The sequence below is a fragment of the Rhipicephalus sanguineus genome, chromosome 9, assembly GCF_013339695.2.
Source record: "Rhipicephalus sanguineus isolate Rsan-2018 chromosome 9, BIME_Rsan_1.4, whole genome shotgun sequence".
In the NCBI taxonomy this organism is placed as follows: Eukaryota; Metazoa; Arthropoda; class Arachnida; order Ixodida; family Ixodidae; genus Rhipicephalus; species Rhipicephalus sanguineus.
In genome coordinates this window covers 6,157,193-6,177,414 of record NC_051184.2, presented here as the reverse complement: position 1 = coordinate 6,177,414, position 20,222 = coordinate 6,157,193, and the positions used below count along the sequence as shown (strand labels likewise).

General features: G+C 47.9%; 1 protein-coding gene across 1 annotated transcript; it reads right to left on the bottom strand.

Annotated features, from left to right (window-relative positions):
* Window positions 1-3,596: 3,596 nt before the first annotated feature.
* Window positions 3,597-19,792, bottom strand: LOC119404498 (kelch-like protein 10). Its single transcript, XM_049419344.1, has 11 exons — window positions 19,262-19,792; window positions 16,009-16,158; window positions 15,639-15,817; window positions 14,520-14,778; window positions 14,388-14,419; window positions 12,146-12,362; window positions 9,569-9,787; window positions 7,475-7,661; window positions 6,996-7,115; window positions 6,131-6,274; window positions 3,597-3,708 (listed from the first exon to the last, which is right to left on the bottom strand). The coding sequence occupies exons 1-11, from the start codon at window positions 19,709-19,711 to the stop codon at window positions 3,608-3,610; spliced, it is 2,058 nt and encodes a 685-aa protein (XP_049275301.1). The 5' UTR covers window positions 19,712-19,792; the 3' UTR covers window positions 3,597-3,607.
* Window positions 19,793-20,222: the final 430 nt, after the last annotated feature.

Genomic DNA, 20,222 nt, shown 5'->3' with positions numbered 1-20,222 from the left:
ATCGCCCAACTTTTCCTCATCCGGACTCACTCGGACTCAGACTCACTATAATTTTTCTCAACCGGATTCACTCGGACTCAGACTCACCAAAATATAATTCACTCGAACTCACTCAGACTCAGACTCACGGCTCGATCTGAGTCTGAGTGAGTCGACTCATGAGTCCGCTAGCCTTTTTCTACCGTAATGTCAATGCTCTTTAACGCCAGTATCTCGCATAATCGGTGCACTACTTAGCACCTTTTGATCTCGTACCTTCAAATACGAGTTATCTGACTTTGTAGTTCAATAGGGACCGTTTTATTGAAAGAGATGACTCACACGAGATATTTTTATCAGAAACTTCCCATGAAGAAGTTTGCGGGGGGAGGTCAAGGCACCTCCTCCCCCTCTCCCTCCTCATCTCACGCCTCTGATCAATAAATATTGGGCTGACGTATGAACGGTAGCGCGTTGACATATGCGGGGCTACACGTGAGTATAAATGTGAGCCGACATAAGGCTGATAGTAATGCTGAAGTTGAGTAGACAGGACCATAGGTCGGCAAAAAATGTGGAGCTCACTCAGGCTCACTCATGCAATATATTTTGCCCTTAGGGCTCACTCGGACTCAGACTCACCAAAATTTTAATCAACCGGACTCACTCGGACTCAGACCCACCAAAATTTTTCCTAACCGAACTCACTCGGACTCAGACTCACAAAAACTTTACTCACCCGGACTCACTCGGACTCAGACTCACTATAATTTTTCTCAACCGGATTCACTCGGACTCAGACTCACCAAAATATAATTCACCCGGACTCACTCAGACTCAGACTCACGTCTCAATATGAGTCTGAGTGAGTCTGAGTGAGTCGACTCATGAGTGAGTTTGCCGACCTATGCCTGGGAGGGTGTGAGCCAGCAGTACAGGATCTACATCTACATCTACAAACGGTCGTGGGACTTGCCCATCCCATCACGGGATGGGCAAGTAGGTATTTTTGTTGCCATTTGGCTGTACGGCCGATCGTGACAAAGCATAACGACGGCGTCGCTAAAGTCTACCGCAAGCGAATTGAACTAGTGCAATTAATGGTACCGGTGACCTCGTGGGCTCCATTTCCCAAAACGCAGGTAGAATGCGAACGAAATAATAAGTGGGCGGCGTCGGCGTTGCCTTGCCGAGCTAGCTGCCTGACGTCATTGCCCAATTTCTGTCTTTCCCCCTCTCTATTTCTCTCCTTCTCTTCCTTTCGATGCTGTGCTTGACTCTCTACCCTCACTTCTCTTTCTCGCCACCTTGCTATGCTATGCTATGCTATGCTATGCTGTGCTGTGCTGTGCTATGCTATGCTATGCTATGCTATGCTATGCTATGCTATGCTATACTATACTATACTATACTATACTATACTATACTATACTATACTATACTATACTATACTATACTGTGCTATCATGCTACGCTCTGTTAGCGTGCCTGGATAGACGAGTGGTTAGGACGCTCGCCTTCGGATCGTGGGTACGCGGGTTCGAATCCCACCTCGCCAAGACTTTCTCTTTCTTTTCCTCTCGCCCTGTTTCTCTCTCTCTGTGCTTGTTCTCTCAACCATCAGAAAAATTCGGCACACGTGTTTTAGAAGCGAAGCAGAAGATGAAGAAGAGGACTGGGTGGAAGCAGAGAACGAAGAGAGCGCGTGCCGATTCATGATGATGATCGTTTCCGTTCGCACTACCCGGCGCAACGAAAAGCTTGAAAAGCTCCGCTCTTAAAAACTCGCAGGGTCTCCGATGCATGACCCAAGGCGACTCGAAGGCGAAAGCTATCTTCCTTTTCTTCTCGGTCGATGTGTTGATACTGCCCTACCACCTACTGAAAGCTTTCCGCACCTAACGTGGTTTTGCACTGCCTCCGGCGTCGAGGGCGTTACAAGCTTTCTGCAGTTCGCCTTGTTTTGCACTGCCTCCGTGATCGGGCCCACTTTTGACAACGCGACGACGTCACGAGATGACGTCATCAAGCGATATGTGCATCACTCGTGTTTGCGCCGCCGATGCGGGACGCCGACGCCGACTCAATTTTCGCGTTTGATGAGGCATCAAAGGCCTTCGCCTTAATAGGCTGTAGTTGAAAGCTGTAGTGCTTGGCGTGTGCCTCCTTTCTTCGATCTTGTGTATGTTTCAATAGCTGTACTTAAGAACATGCTTAGTTATTGGAGCTTTTCATGACATACTAGACACTCAAGCACGCGCTGGTGGTGTTTGTGTCTACCCGAAAGCGCCACTTTGGAGTCCACCCTGTAGTGGAATCAGGAGAGACTGCACCAGACAGAGATTGAGTTTGGCCTCTTCAGAAGAGGCGAAGGTGCTTTGCAAGAAGAGCGATCCCTTTATTGAGGCGACGCTGTTTGCGCTCAGTTCTCGCGCTCTGAATTACCTGCAAGAAAAAGAAAAAGCAACAATAAACGCTTGTAATAACACCGCATATGAGCGAACGGTAGAGCCAAATTAGTAAAATAGACGCGCGGACGCATGATAACTACACTTAAGTGTGTTTTGAGTGTATAATAATTTGGGCCAGTCAGCATGAATCCAGTGTAGGTACAGCGCAAAAACGGAGACGCAAACACACAGGAATATAAGCAGTGCTTGTACGTGTCCCAAACTTCTCGTTTGTTGACGCTTCCGTTTTTGCGCTCCATTTACAATGTGCTTTGAGTGCTTTATAAAGTGCTTTAAGGCTAAGTGTGAGACTGGGCTAGTTAGTAATCCATCTTCAAGAAATGACGCAGCAGGCCACAACGTACAAGAAAGCGAACAAGGACAGCAAGCGCCTGTTGTCCGCTGTTTCGCTGTTTCTTTATCTTAAGATTCGAGCACTAAACGCTATATTTTGCGTTTGCCTGAGAGATCAAGTCTGCATGGTGTTTAGTTGGTACTTCAAGAGACACTAAACGATACTATTAAGTTTGGTTATATTGATATTTTACCTGCCTTGGAGACCACCACTTCCGCGCGCCAATAAACAATCTTTTTTTTTTTTGCTTCAAGAACAGCCACCGAAAGTCCCTAGTGCCATGACTCAATTTGAATCGCCCGCGCATATAGGAGGACTTATGTCAGCAATGTTCATTATAAGCCGTAGTGAGTAATCAAAATAGAAGACCTGCCGTCATTTTAGTGAGGTACCCACCGATCGTGACAGAGGGCGCCACTACATTTTCTCAATTTCGTCGTTTTATTGCTTACAAATGCTCTTCTCCCAAGGAGTGGTGAATTGGTTATTACACAAGCATAATCTTTCAATCTAGCTCGACTTCATAATTTCCTTTAGTGTCCTTGTAAGCGGCTTGAGTATACGCAAACAGTACGTAAAGCCTATTGAGTCTTTTTTTGTTGTTGTTTAGATGCCCTACCCACCAACGTTGCTACCGACATAGGCCTTGGGAGACCGTGAGCCATGCTTTTCTCAGCTGCCAGAGCGAACGTGCAAACGCGGATGCGTATTGGTAGTGTGTCAAACGCAAGGGCGCCACGGTTAGCTTAGGTTAGCTTAGGCTAGGTTAGGTTAGGCGACGAAGGCACTGCAAATCGATTATAGCGGGAGCCTTACTCGTGTGTCAGAGCCGTCTCCGCCTAGCTATGGAAATTTGTCTCCTCTTGCGAATGGAGGCGGGCAGGAAGCTGTCAAGCAGCCGGACCGATTTGCGGGAGAACCGGGCTAAAAAAGCGGGCACAGTCAAGATCAAGGAGGGTCGTCAGCGGTAGTACGACCACCGTGCCTCCTCCTCCGTCCTCAAATGCTTTTTTTTTTTGTTTTGATAACGCTGTTTCCGATAAGCTACCGAGATGTATGGAAAGGCAAAAGCCCCCTTGAGGTCGTCGTCCAGATTTTTCAATTCGTATCGCCTGTCCAATGTGTGGCCTCCTTTTTTGCCCGGTTTGTTTTCGTGCTCACCTAGCCGCTGCCGACCAGAGCGTGCCGCTACCAGATTCGAAAATTTCAGTGGCGCCATTTATGGCGGGTGGCGCGAGGTGACGATCTGTGTCGATGAAGAGAAGCATCTGTCTGTTGTGCCGCGTGATAGAATAATTGAAAAAACGGCCCTTGCAACGACAGATGAGAACACTACGATTTATCGGCGTAACCTTGCCGCACTGCATGGCCTTGTCAGCCCAAGGTGATGGCTCCACGACACGGTCAACAGATGGCGGCACTCGTGTTAATAATAATATCTGGGGTTTAACGTCCCAAAACCACGATATGATTATGAGGGATGCCGTAGTGGAGGGCTCCGGAAATTTAGACCGCCTGGGGTTCTTTAACGTGCACCTAAATCTGAGTACACGGGCCTCAAACTTTTTCGCCTCTATCCACTCGTGTTGCCGAATATACCAGCGAGCTTTGCATCCATAGAGCTCTGATCTGTGCTTGAAATTAAAAAAAAAATCTGCTTAAAGACCGTGGTAAGAAACACTTTTTCCCGTCCGGTCTTCGCAAGTGTATCTGCGAAATGAATGCAACGTCAAGTACTAGCATCAGTACGCGTAATAAGTGGCATCGACCTCTCCCCCTCCCCACCTGCTGACAGAGGAAGCGTAATCGTCATCGGCGCGCCCCCTGTCTCTACCACGGCCTTCAAAGCAGCGTAGTGCTGTGCTAACAAGGACAGCATGTTTGTTGACATTCGACTTTTCTGGCCAATCAGTCCTTAACACTGGTCAGCAGCATGCTCCAGAGTGGGAGGGGGAGGAGGCTTAGTAGTGTAGCAACAACTCTTGACCATTCTCTATTCACTCCTTACATATACAAAGCCGTTTCAAACATTAGGCTTCAACTTATCCATATTCATTGGTACAATCAAACAGGACGACGCGTATTCTGACAGCATATCAAACGTGCACTAGAAGAGTGACGTAAGTACGGCGGATGGCAATAATAGTAAGCTTCAAGATACCACGCGCAGTAGTAAGGGTGCTGCTGCCAGCAAATTTCTCTGATCGCTCAGTTTAGGTTTTAGGGGCGAAGCTCCTTAAAGCGGCACCCGTTCGTCCCTCGTAGTCGTAGTCGTAGTAGTGCGTAACCAGTCCTAACGCTAGTACCAGATCTTGACCTCCAAGGTGGTGCCGGTGGGAGATTGTTCCTGTGCGTTGTTGAACAATAAAAAATTCGCAGCGTGCGCGTTAACTAAAAGCCGAATTCTTCTCTCATTCCCCATTAGCAGCCATTGGCATGTTCCAGTAGGAAACGTTAGTAGAAGTAGAAGTGTAAGTGTTAGCTAAAAGCCGACTTCTTCTGTCTCTCATTCCCATTAGCAGCCATTGTTTACCTCCAAGGTAGTGCCTGGTTAGATTTCTCCTGTGCGTGATTAAACAATAAAAATTTTGTTCAAAACGCCGTTGATTGATGAAATAAACCAACGAAAGACGCCAGATGTTTTGCAAAAGCAGAACGAAAGAACGCCAGATGTTTCTAAAGCAAAACGAAAAGACGCCAGCTGCTTAACGAAAGACGCCAGATGTTTTCTAAAGCAATGGTTTTCTAAACAATGAAAATTCACAGCGTGCATGTAAAATTAAAGTGAGCTGCAAGTCGTCATAACTCATCGAACCTTTAGTATAAACGCGCCCGATCTCACGTCGGTGATGATGTACTGGGCAGAATTCACGGAAGATTCACGGTTTACCGATGAACCTCCGCAGCTTCGCCCACTCATCATCATTCACTCCGTGGATATGCTGTGATTTTTTTTTTTCTTAGTAGGCTCCGTCGCTCGAAAAGGAGCTTACAAACTAGCTTAAAACTGTAGCCATACTTTCGCTGTTTTTGACAGACTGTAACAGTCTTCTCAATTTGATCTAACATTACGACAGTGTGTGTTGTTGCGAATAGCTGCTTTATTTTGCAATCGTTGCAGTGGGCGGCAAAGTATTTGCAGTGCGTGAAACGAGCTTTATTACATGCATTACGAAGAGTGATAACGTTTGGCCCCGTTACACGCAGAGGAAACCTCAACCGCGTTGTGTTTTTTTAAGATGCACTATATTACTATTCCATCGCTACGCCTTTAGATTTCGCGATGGGATGGGAAGAACCAGCGTGCTCTATCACTCGCGCTTTACGGAGTAATCTCGAATCTCACCCACAACAGAGAACTCCCTGGAGTTTGGAAGGTTAACAGCCACGCAGGCTCCGAGGGCGCTCCTGTTGATGTTCATGTCGGTGACCCGTCGCCAGCTATTGGTTTTGGAGTCGTAGCATTCCACGAACGGCACGGTCGTCGTTCCTGTAAATCAATCAATCAATCAATCAATCAATCAATCAATCAATCAATCAATCAATCAATCAATCAATCAATCAATCAATCAATCAATCAATCAATCAATCAATCAATCAATAAATCAATCAATCAATCAATCAGCACCTTCGAAACGGGTATAGAATCTACCACTTAAACCACTGAATGTCTCACAGAAGTTGGCTCCACCTTACAATAGCTCATAGTGTGGCAAAGCCAGCTCTACAAAGTGGTTTTTCTCTTTTTCTTTTCTTTTTTTTTGGTAGCGCGCTACTACGCGTGCGAGGACATCTTAGGCGCAGTTTACGTGGAAATGTAGGTTGAGTGGTTAAACTTGATACTTAAGATAATGCACAGAGGCCCGTTAGTGAACGCTTCTGAAGCAAACTCCGCCAGCAGGCATGTTTGTGAAATCGATATTTTGTTTCTTCTGCGCTATAGTCGAAACAAACTAAAAACCAAACAGTAAGGTTTCTTGGCTTCTTATGCTTCATGTTTTTGCGTTCTTGGCAGTTAGCATAAAGTTGGTGTACCTAGCCTATATTTATAGACTTCCTGCAAGACCTTTCAAAAAAAAAAAAGAGAGAGAGAGAGAGAGAGAAATCGTACATTGACCTCTATATAAGAAGCGGGGGGTGGCGTTGGGGGGAGGTATGAGCCGATTTGCAGTTCCACAAGTACAGAGATTGTCCAGCAACAGCAAACTGACCGTTGAATCCGCCAATGGCGAAGAGCAGGTCGTCGAGCACGGCGACTGCGAAGTTGCTCCTCGGCGTGTGCATGTTGGGCAGCTCGAGCCAGCGGTCTCTCAGAAGGTCGTACTTTTCACCTGCGGCGAATTTGAGCACAGCGGGCATGAGCTTCGTATCAATCGAGTACGCTTGTTTTGCTGTCTGCGTTATACCGCCTGCTCTAAACTTCGACACTTACTACTGATATTTACTGGCAACATCATGCGACTGTTTGCACTAAAGTCAAGAGTGTTTCATCAGGCACACTCACGGTAAAGCTCTGGCGCGTTCCTTATAGGTCACGTCCTTAACAGTTAGTTGATTTGAACATCGAGTTTGCTGGCTCTTCGCAAACGGCTTGAGCATCTACTTTCAGCTTAATACAGCCGCGTATCCGAATGCTTATTGCAGCAGATGTTCCCAATATACACAGAGTTCCAATCTGAGTGTGGTGTACCCGTGGAAAGCCTGTTGGTTCCGTTGAAGCCGCCGAGCACGTAGACGGTGTCCTGGTAGTTGATGACCCGGACTCCGCTGCGAGGCACGGTCATGGCCCGGATGTAGGTCCACACGTTCACCTTGGGGTCGTAGAACTCGGCCGTGTTCAGCACTTGCTGCCCGGTAAAACCTCCTACGATGTACACCTGTGGGAGCGAAAATGAGCGTGTGTTGAGGCACGTGACCTACAACGTCTTGGAAACCTAGCTTTGCCTAGACTCCTCGCTACTAAGCGCTGCTTTTCTCGCATTAACAACATGTGGTTTACCGGAATTTAAGCTATAATTATCTTGGAACTATGCAAGGTAGGCTGTGGTACACAAAAATTTCGGGAATGGAGAGGGTGGAGAGGGGCAGTTGTTTCTTGGATACGCTTCTGGCCCTATAAGAGACGCCTATACACTAATGTTGTCGAGAGTGCCGTATTCTAGCACTACCGGCACGGTGAAAATCTGCCTGTTATCTTAATACGTTTATCCAGGAAACAGGAATGCTGTGAATAGCGAATAGGAAGGCAACGAGTAGAAAAAACAGCGCTAAAACGACAGGGCAAAGAAAGGACACCGACCACGGTGATGTGGTTCTTTTTCCATCCTGTTGCTTTAGCGCTGTTTAAATTGCGAAGGTCGTAATAACTTTGGTGTGTACAAAGAACTATCATCATCATGAACGGGTATATGCCACAGAAATTGGGCAAATCCTGCTACTCACCGCTAGTCGACTAAAAATGAAGGCAACAGACGGGCAGCAAACACCAATTAAGGTTTCTGAACAGACGAAACCAGTAATTGAGAAAAGTTTTAATAAACTGTTGGGATTAACTCAGTGATAAACACCGTGGCCGCACGTTTCAACTTCGCTGAAGCATCTGTACAGAGTGCTTCCGCGGTACGTACAAGGAGGGAATACTAGGGAACGGGAAAGGCAACGGCGGCTGCAAGAAGACCCCGAAGCGATGGAAGGCTTACGCGAACGACGACGCGCCCGTAGGTCTATAAGTGCGAACGCTCGGTATCAGCGCGAGTTTCTGTCTCTGGAGTATGGACATCCGTGTCGTGTCTGACTTTCTGTAGTTTAACTCGAACCTCTCTGCGCTGAGAAGCAACCTAGAAATAACCTAACATCACCTATGTAAAGCCTAGCAACAACCTAGAAGCAGCCAGATTAGACTTCAGAATCGTCTAGCTTCTCTGTTTCAAGCCTTGTGCGCCTTAGTGCAAGGCGCACAAGGCTTTCTACACTTAATCATGAACCAACCAGTCCAAATGCGTGCCCTATACTGTAGGATGGATCTACCGACTTCTCCAATGACATCTGCTCGTCGACGCCACGTGACGTTTTCTAGCACCCGCTGCCGATGAAACTCGTAATCTACAAATGCGCTCCTACGTCAAGGGATTATCTAGTGCGTCTCCTTGTCCCACTTTTTCACCGACAGAGTGATGTTGAAAACCAGCAAGAAAACAGAAAAAGAAGGCGACGAGACAAGGCTGGAGCCCAGCTTTGTCCTGTCGCATTCTTTTTCCGTGTCCGTTGTTTTCTTTGCTGTTTTTCCTCTTCAGTCGTGTAATAACTGGCCAAACTCTCGACGTTGTTCCATTGACGGATGCGCGTCGATGGCGTTGGACTTTGTGAATAAAGGATCATTCACACCTGCGACTAGCACCAGTCGCACGACCAAGTTAGTCGCAAAGCGACCGGTCGCAAACGGCCGCAATTAAATGGCCGCTTTGGTCGCAAAGCGACTGCTTTGGCTCAGAAATTTGTTGCTCGATTTTTCAGTTGCGCGACTGCAGTCGCAAACCTCTGAAACAATCAGATGCGCAGGAACAGGACGTCTGCATATTTTGCGGGGCAATAGCAGTGCCAGCAGACATGAATTCGATATGCCGACGGCTATAAGTGGCACGCAGGTGTGAACGTCGGTCGCGTCGAGTCGCTTACTGGTCGCCAGTCGCAAATGGTCGCGCGACCGGTGCTAGTCGCAGGTGTGAATGAGCCTTTAACGTATCGCCGCAAACGAGCCCCTCCGGCATTGTGTCCCAGTGCGCACCTTCGAGTCGACGACCGTGGCACAGGCGTCCGATCGCTGGTCGTTCATATCGGCGATGAGCGACCACGTGTTGGAGGCCGGGTCGTATCGCTCGGCCGTGTTGGTGCGCCGGTCGCCGTCGTAGCCGCCCAGCGCGTAGATTTTGCCCTCGAGCACCGCCACGCTGACGTAGCACCTGGCCACGTGCATGCACGCGCGCTCCGTCCAGCGGTGCAGGAGCTGCAGCGACAGTCCTTCTGTCACCCTTCTTCGCTGACACACCACGCCTGCAGAACAGGGACGCCAATGCGGCTCGGTTTTTCGCCTTCTCTCACTTACGCACTCTAAAAAAAAGGCGTACTTTTTTGCGGGTGTCCTCTTTGTCCGTCGACAATAATCGTCGCCGTATTACAGTGCACTTGCTTTTAAGGGTTTGTTGTACAAGTTGCTTTCCTTTTCTATATGAAGATGCATCATGGCGATGCTTTGTTTTGGGGTGCTATTCTATAATGGTTCGGAAAGGCTAACTCGTTCGATCGCTCTCGCGTGATTGGCCAAAATTGCGCTGGCTTCAAAAACACGGCGATTCTGGCCAGTCAGGAGAGCAAGCGAATGGTTCGCTTTGAGAACCGCTATAAAACACCCTTGGACGCGTGACTTCGCTGCTGACTAGCTTTATCATGCTGCTTCCTTGCAGCCAATCAGAACAGCGAAGTAACGTTGTTCTTCAGGCGCAGTTGCTATTACTGGCAGGAAAGCAGCCGGTACACATGTTTAAGAATGATGTTGTGCACTTAAATTCTGACGATCGTTGTCGCGTGGCCAGAGCACACATAAAAAAGTGCCGATTTTTTTTTTCTTTAGAGTGTTATGCCGAGTCGAGCGACGGAATCGAACAACCTGTGTGCCGTGCAACATCGCGAGCCCGACAACGTGTAACGCCAATAGTGAGCCGCAGTACAGCTTCGGGGATGCATCGTGGGCACGCTGTCTCCCATGACGGGTTCCAACAGCCGTGACTTTTATGTCAACAAAGAGACGAGACGTAATGCGTGGAACAAGATCCCGTGAACTTGCGGGGATCATGTCCCCTATTGTCGACGGGAAGCTCGTGCACTACATTTTGTGCCTGCGTTCCTCGCCACGATAAGATTTATGTGGCTTTCGTATTCTAGCGCTGTCCGTCGCTGACTCAGCATAGAAGTGATGCCGCCGAATTAGCGTCCCTGCTCTGAGGTCCATCGATACGTTGTGCTCAGCGAGATGTTGCACGAGACAACTGTTGTAGTTACAAACCACTTGACACATGAAAGGTGTACAACAGCAAAAGAAATGACAAGACAAGCAAGCGGAACATTGTTCCAAGCAGCTCAAACAATAACAGGATGACAATGAAGCCACCTATAAGCGCCAATCCGCCTTTCTTTCACGATTCCACGGCGCATATGCGTCCTTCCCCTGGCGGAAACGCCTCTTGATCTCGGAGGCTTTCATTCTGGCGATGCCGGTTGTCCAGGCCCGTACCAAAACCCTACCAAAACGGCAGAGGGATGCACATGAAAATGAAAAAAAGGCGGATTGAATACGTGCATATGCAGCAGCGTCACTAAAGCCTTCATAGTGTTTTACAGCCAACAAAGCTTGATCCGCTTATATCTATCATTGTGAACGGGGTAACAACGTATGACGCCGGTGACGTCACTTTGATTATGCTATATATTCACGCACGCGACCGCGAGGAACTGTCTACCATGCCAGGGACGCTCAAACTGTATTGCTGCTTAACTTGTTGTGCAAGATATAAAGGCCCAGTGTTAGATACACTCATTACCTTGTAGCGCAGTAGGGTACACTTCCACGTAGTCTGGGTTTAGGTACTAAACTCTTATGGCTGCATGCCTGACTTTTTAAGGGCACCCGTATCTTGTTGGAAAATTTAACGCTGCGCAAGACACACGAGGACAAGAAAGGAACACTTGCGCTTGTCTGGTTTTATGTGTTCCTTTCTAGTCCTCGTGTGTTTTGCGCAGCGTTAAATTTTCCAATATTCTACACCAGCTCGCCCACATCAAGCTCCTTCGACCCGTATCTTGCGCAGCTTTGCTGCTCGGAAGGCTCTCGAAATCTGTGAGGCTTTGTGTATTAGCCTAGAACCAGATAAATGCGTGAGCACACCTTCACCGGCTTTGCGTGCCAAGAAAAAGCTTATCGGAAGCGACATTGCAGGTATCTGTGTTAGCAGCGCCGTCTGCAACTCTTTGTGGGTTAATTCTGCGCATGTATGTACATTACCATCGTTTTGCGTCAGTAAACTTTCAGTTGATGTCTAGCGCACGTATTGTTTACGTGTCCCTCCCTTCTGTGATCGTTGCTTTCCGCTCGTTAAGGTGCACAATTTAACAACCAACTAGCCCACATTTCTGCTTTGAAAACTCTTGTGGGTGTACTTCAAGAAGTTCGTGCAGTGAGGCACCCTCTATAAGAGCACTCCTTGCACTGCCGACCATTTGAAATACACGCTTACATTCCAGCCAGTCTACCTCGTCGTCTTGCGTGAATGATATTTAGTGCTCGTGAAACGACCCATCTAACACGTACTGGGTTGAAACAACGGACGCAGTTGAAGCACTGGGATCCATCGAAGCCGCCAATCATGTAGATGAGGCCGTCCAGCGCGACGAGTCCGTGGTATGCCCGAGGCATGATGTCCCTGTCGTTGGGAAATATCAGCCACCGGTTGGCGCGGCAGTCGTACGACTCGACGAGGTTCGTAGCGCTGCCATTACTCCAGCCACCGATCACGAACAGAACGTCCCTGTAACATATTCCATTTCACAACATTCACTGGCAAGAGAGGATGTGCCAATACACCTGCAACGGTAGGCTCCAGGATAGTATTAGTTCGCATTCTAAGAATTAGCGGGAAACAGAAGTTAAACAAAAAAATTCGGCAGATCCCACGTACGTGGGAGTCGATGTTATGCGAAGCATGTGGCGGGTAGGTGACTGTGACGTAACTTTTTTTACTGAGCGACACGTTACAAAATGACGCTAAAGATCTGTATGTATTTTATACGCACATATATGTATATGTTGGAGAGGCGCATATGTGTTATATAACCAGTTGTTTACGGTTGGGTAACGCTGCCAATGGCAACGTGGGTATTACCAAAACCAGAAGCGGTAAGCTGATATGTAGTGCTTATACGTGTCCCGAGAACGCACGCACGTTTCACGAACCCGTGTGCATGTGTGCAAGAAGTTCTTGACAGTTCTTGATCAAGGGCATCATCACCATGATCAGTGAGCACCAGCAGCTGGTCATGACTTGTTAAAGGATCCGGTCGTGATCTTGGTGACGAGGGGCCATGTGTAGTGAGGTATGTGGTATAGTAGAGCTGATGGAACTTGTGGATGCCTCGGTCATTTCGTCGACAAATTATCTGTCGACGTAGCCGGCGACATGTCCGAACCTGAAGCCACCCTTCGTGTTGGCCCTCGAGGCTGGTAGGCCTGGATAGTGCTACGTAGACCAACTTCAGTGGATGGTGTTTGTAGTATTCGTAGACCACCTGGGCGTATGTGGTCTACGTAGCCCAGTCTACAAAGCGGCTGTCAATTAATCTGGCATCATCCTCGATCAGCATGAGGCCATCGCCCAGCCTCGTAAGAAATGAAGAGGACACTGCGTCGTTCTGGTGGACGAAGTGCACTTTACGGTGCGGTTATGTGGATATCATATGTACCTTTCGGTAATGTATTCCTCCGGGGTCGAGCAATGCTTCAATATAGCTTCCTGAATCATAGGAATACAAATGTAATGTTCATTAGACTGCTATAAAAGAGAAGCCAGCACTGGAACTACAGACGTTCATCTGCTATGAGGCCTCTATCGTAGGAGTACACATCGTAGGAGTATCATGTAGTGTTTATTGCTGTCTTGTAAAATTGGATAGCCAGCACCACAACCACAGGTGACGTTGCACCGATGGCACGCCTGCGTAGGCTGTTTTTCCAAACCAGATTATAGACCTGGCGTGGCTCAGTGGTAGAATACGTGATTGCCACGCAGAATGCTTGGGTTCGATTCCTGCTGGGATCCTAATTTTTATTCTTTCCATTCGTTGAGTCAACGCTGCCGATGTTGGTTTTCCTTAACGCTCTAGCATTTAAGTTACCAATGTCTGTTCTCGCCGTTCCTGGGTAGATATAAACTGTCAATCACCTGTGGCGCATACCCGTACACCGCGGCCCGTGGTAAACGGGTATGTGCCACAGGTGTCTAGTGGAAAGGGTTTGACGACGTACGCGACAGGATTTTAACGTTATTGATGTCATGACCCGGCAATCATATTCATCAAATCCTCTTACCCTCCCATGCAAAGTTTGGTCTACACCAAGTTAAGGAGGTGATCTTGAGAGCTCCCAGACGTAGGCGGCCAGATAGATAGATAGATAGATACGTAGATAGAAACGCTCAAAGTGCCAGAGGTTCGCTAAGAAATGCTTCGCATTTAAAATGCATCGCTCTCGTGTGCAGGTCCCTTGGAACAGTACAATTATTGGTTCCGGAAGAGGCAGTGGTATTCCTGGCACTATTTCAAGTCCAAGTAAGTTCTGTTGCGCTTTCAAGGAATTGCAGCTTCCTACCGGTTTTATGTGCTGGACGGACATCAACTATACACTCGTACCAATCAGACTCGATTGCATCCGAGATCGTGCATGACTGAATCTAATCACGAAGATGTTGCATTCGCTAATCGAAGCGGCACTACCGCTCTCCCAACATTCCTACGGGTTTGAATGCGGATACTATCGCCTCACTGTAAAATCATCTCACGATACCGGTTCATGAACGTGATCTTTGTGCCGCTACATCAAACAAGATATCTTTAGGTCATCGAACAGCCTGGGAAAACTCACATTTACTAAAACGACGTCGTTTTAGTAAAGGACCAGGACGAGAAGTTACAGCTCCTGGACCAAAATACGGTCCAGGAGCTGTAACTTTTGCTCGTGCCATCCTACGTCGCTGCCAAGGTCTTACTTGCCTTGGTATCCTGGGCCTTAGCATGGGATGCGTAAGGTTGATCATCCTGGGACCTTCGTGGATCTCCAGCTGTTCCAGAAGTCCGTGTACTGGCTCAAGTACGGCGCGGCAGTCAACGTCATCGAGCATGGGATGCGGAAAGACTTCCTCTTGGAGGAACGACACCTTGCAGAGCCCGAATCTGTTTCGTAAAGCGAGCGGGGAAAGCGTCAAGCCCAAGTAACAGTGTCTGCAATTTTTGTATACGTGTAAGTTCAAGGAATATTGAAGAACGTTTCGTAAGATCGCTGCCCAGAATTTCCCGATAACGCAGCGCGTAGACACCAAAGACGCTTGCTGATGAAGAAATGCGTAAATATATGTGAACAGAACTTTTGTTCTCTCTCATGCGAGAGCTTGAAAAATCTTAATCGGTTGTAGAAGAGAAACAAACGAGATGTTACTGCAAGTTTCTCAAAGACAAAAAAAGACAAAAATTGTCAGCCGAAGCTGCGTAGGAAATCCGTACGGATTTCTCATAAATATTAGCTTCCCAGTTGGCGAATAATTCGTTAGCAATCCTTGTTACAATATTGAGTAAAGGAAATGCTACTCGTAATTCATCGTCAAATGTGCACTTGTTAGTGACCGTTATAAACGAAGACCTCACATTTAATTCGTCACACGTATCGCACAACTTCACGTTCAGGTTCTACAAGACTTTTCGTGCTTAAGAGTTCCTTTCCATTGGCTGGGCAGCCTTCGCTAATCATATGCGTCAGGTTTGGCTGTACAATTCTCCTAAAAATAATTATATACCGTGAGTATTTATTGTGCATACAGGCTCCGATTATGAGGACGTGATTCAGCGGCAGTGCCAGGAAGATTTCTTTACTTAAGGGGGGGGGGGGACTTAAGCGTTCTGTTTTGTTTATGTTTTATCTAGGAATGGGGTAAAAGGGGTGCGGAAATTAGGGGGGGGGGGCTCCCCCCGTGCCCACCTGGCACCATCCCTGACGTGATTGAAAGTGGACGCGTGCAAAACAAAAACCGCCATGTTACCTTATAGCACTGAGAAGACTTGGTAGGAAGCGATGCCTGTTTGGCGCATCAGCTGAGGTCCACTTTATAGCCGCTGAAAACGCTTTGCCTTCGTCGGCAACGTTGAGCTCGTCAGAGCTTAGCAGAGCCTTGAGATCATCGTAGGAGATACGGACGAAATCTTGGTTCGTTTTGGTGACCTGTTGAACAAAATACGTCCAGCTGAATATGTTTGAGAGTTAGGTGTGTCGATATTAATAAATCCTAAAGAAACAAGAAGAAATAAAAACGGAAATTTAAGTATGGGAAAATGCATTTACGCCTGATAAAACCAAGAACCCTCGAGGGGACAAGATAGCTGATAATTTTCTCGTTCAAGTTTGAGGCATACCTCGTTAAAATTTCCGGAAATAAAATTTACAGCCATGTCGACGAGGCTGGGGTGCTTCTGTTCCCTTGCGAACTCCAATATGCGGACGCAGTTGGCTACGCTGATGTCTTTGGTAAGGAACTCGTGACATTTTTGAACGATTCTCTCAATCTGCAACGGAGGAAAGAGAAAAATTAAAGGCAACAGTAAACGGCTTTTATCAGCACTTCCGATGCTTCCACCAGAACATTACGCGTCAGAAGTAAAAGTACGTCAATGGGAATCTCGGCTTGTCTTCACACAAGGAATATGTGGACTATGTACTTTGTGCATATACACATAGAACAATATGCACACCCTTGAACTATGTAGCCGTATCGCGGGAGATCTGAGCGTGGGATATGGTAGCGTCTAATATTCTGTAAAAAGTAATCAGATTTGCCGACAATGCGCAAGCGCACAAAGTACACTGAATTGCGAGCGCTATCTGCTACGCTGTTTACTTCAGTATATATATATATATATATATATATATATATATATATATTGCCGCGCCCGCTTCTTGCTTCATTTTGATGTATTCGGGTTTGGCTGGCCAGCAAGGACGGTTAGAAACGCTCGACGCTGACCACGCTGCAGTGTTCGAGAAGCTTCGCGATTGTAGTATAGATCGCCTTGTTAAGATTGCGCGCAGGACGCCAATAGTCTAGATTATTCCAGAGCTTGGCGCGACCACCACTGCTAAGACTGGAAAGTTCGATGTGTGATGTATAGGCGCGTCCCAGCCATGAGCACTTTATCGACGGCCGACGCCCTGTTCGCCGCTATCAGTGTACAGTGTGTATTGCTGTAGTTTTGAGTTTTCATTTCCCGGCCACATGTTCGGCCAAATAAGCAGTTTCATCTTGAGCGCGCCGACTGCTGTCTTCGTCGACGTCACGACCACGTGACAATATATATGCCTTTAAGTAATCGTTAAGTGAACAGAGCCGTACAGCGGAGCACATCGGAGAAATGGTCAAGAGTATGCGCATGCGCGCGCTATGCGCAGCAAGGTGCAAGTTTACTCGGCTGTGCTGTACTGCTGGGCGCCCTCGATACCGATGCTTTCTGCTGAGTTATCAGTCTCAGACACATCCGCTTGGAAAGCGTGAGCGTCGAGGAAGCCGAGACACGTCCACCGATGTCGTTCTTTTGACAGCGAAGCACTTCTTAGTCGAGAGTCTTTCGTGTCGATGTTAGCGTAACGCAGATGGTCATTTTACGGGTATGTGCCACAGCAATTGGGTAAATCCCACTACTCACCACTGGTCCACTAAAAATGAAGAAACACGGTTCATTTTATAATGGTATGTGCTACAGAAAGTGGGCAAATCCCACTAATCACCACTAGCTGGTCCACTAAAAATGAAGAACACTTTTTGCGGGCCGGAAGCTGTTGAAACTCATAGGACGCAACAAGAGGAAGGAGAAGACTGCGGGCACCGAAGGCGCGCGCAGTAGTAATAAACAGAATAACAAAAAGAAGAACATTGATTTCGTTCGCCTAGACCTCAGGGGTCTCCTCGCGTTTCTGCGACATTTGCGCTTTCAGAATGGTCAGGCCTCCTCGTTCTCTCGATGAAGAAGCCTCCCGACGTGAGCGTCAGCGAGAACTGACGCGGGAACGGGCTAACGCACGGCAGTGACCAGTATGGGATTAGAGGACAGGTGGCGAATGTGCCGATTGACGTTCAGACAACTGTAGATTGCCCTCCCAGAAACATTCCTGATGACGTTGCCATTGACGTGCATCTTAAGCGAAGACTTCTTTGTAAAGCTGTGTGTGAGTGTGTTATGGTCAAGATGCAATAGAACTATACTTCCACCTCAAGGATTCACAAAGAGTGCTTAATAAAGAGCAGTGATACAACATATCTGAAAGACTTGCAAAACGTAGAAATGCGATAGCCTGACGAAGGGAAGGCCACCAGTTTCATCAGTGTCCGCGAAGTGGAGCTGGTTGAATTTTTTTTAGCATCAGCGTAGCAGTCGACACTCGCTGTTCAGTGTGCTTTGTGCGCTTGCGCATCGTCGGTAGATCTCGTTACCTTTCGAGAATATTAGACGCTGCCATATCCCGCGCTCAGCGCTCCCGCGATACTGTTAAAAATGGCAGCGGTGTACAATGCACATCAATAGTACTATGCACTATATGCGCACTACGTGCACTGTGTCACACCGGCTGCGTTACCAGCCAAGTTTCGTCAAACGCAAGGCAGAGTTGCACAAAGAGATATTACGTGGAACTCCGATGTGCCTTGGCGTTGTCCTATAGCTCAGCACAGAGTGTTCTCGTTGACCGTGACGTACACTACAAACAATCAAATTGCATTTTCTGCAAGCCAGCTAAATTTCAATTCAACAAGGATGAATTCGAAAACACGAGGATGAATGTTCTTTTTACAACTGTAGCCATCAATGCAGCTTATTTTTGCTACGAACCAGCTATAGCTCAAAGAAAAAAAACACCTGATTTTGTATAAAAGTATTTAAATCATGCTGAACCGCTTGACAGAATTAACCTCGTGCTGATATGCACATCACCTTAACACCGAAATGTACAATCACGGCCGCTTAATGAAGAACACACCGTGTGTTTTTCATCGAGCGGCCGTGGTACAATATAACCACTTAGCAGTTTCACATGGAAGCAAATTGGAACGTACTACTTTGTGAACGTGGAACAAGTTGGTCCTACATTTGTTCTGTTTTCCACGCTGCTTTATCTGTTTGTCACGCGTCACCATTCTGTATTATAGCGTTGTGGTTACAAATCGCAATAAGCAATAATTATATTGCATGTTGTATTTTTTCTCTCTGAATAAAGCGTAACTTAATGTGCAATATATGATGTGTGTTTTGCGTTGTATGCCCATTGGTAGCTTGCACGTGACGTCATAGACGTAGGTTCGTAACGTACTTGCACATCAACATGGCGGCTTTGATGACGTCAAAGCAGCATAATCACGAGGCGCTTAACCTGCTTCAACGTGATTACGCCGTAGAGAACGTTTTTGGCCTCTGTGCATGAACAATCAAGGAACGTACATACAGTGTACTGATGACGTTAACGTGACATCACAAACTCCCCGTCCCGCCATGTTGGTGCTCCAACATGGCGATTTCAGCGACTTCATTGCATGCCATCTATAGTATAGACGCGGTGCCGCCGTTTGAGGACAGGCACATTGAGTACACCCCCCAACAACACTTCCCAACCCTGAAGTTGTACCTGGAACCGCTGCGCCGCCAGGAGCATGCTGAGCACGTTGTCGCTGTTCACCGTCACCTTGTTGGTGTAGACGTACTCGAGCAGGGCGGCCATGACGTCACCGCGCACCCCGGCCACGGGGACGTTGCGCATCTCGCCGCCGCCGGCCTCTGTCGGCGCAGCGGGCCCCTGCTTCGTCGTCGCTATGGCGGCGCCCACATCATCTGCGGGCGCGAGCGCCGCTGCCGCCCCTGGTGTGACGGCGGCGACGTTGATTGTGTTGGCCGGGCCCGGTTGGTTTCCTCCCGGGGACGGCTCACGGAACAGCGGGCAGGCGGCGTACAGGAGCACCTGGTGCACCGGGAATTGGCTGCCATCGTCGGTGCATACGACTTCGGCGTCGGTGAACACCCGTCGCCGCCGGAGGTCGTTCAGCACGCTGACCATGCCCTGCGAGTACACGTCGGCCATCCCATGCAGGCTCTGCCACGACGTCGCTGCCGCTAGGACGTCGTCATGGCCCGCTGGAACACGCCCCCGGGGAACCGACCCACCGAGGCCTTCGCTGGGGCCACGGTTCCTCGCGCGCGCTGCCCCTGGTGGTCGTTTTGCCCCTTCTGGCCGCCGCTGTTGCTTCGTTCTTTTCGTCTTTTGGCTCGTCGAAATGTGCCGCCCCCCGCGGACATCCTCATCTTCGTCGTCGGAATGTCTCGCACGGAGCCACAGGAGCGTTTTCAACGCTGTCTCTAATTTTTTACGAGACTCCAAAAGAATTGAATGTTGAGTGTAGCCTCAGTTGTCTTATATGCAACTGTATATATATATTTTTATTGTTCTTGTTGTTTCCATATAGGCGTTTTTTTTTTCTTTTTTTTTCTCTTTAAATTTTGCGAGTTTATATGTAAAGGCTAAAATTTCATTTCAACTTTTTCCTTCACTACGTGAATTAGTTTCCTAAGCAAAGCACCGTCCGCTTCATGGC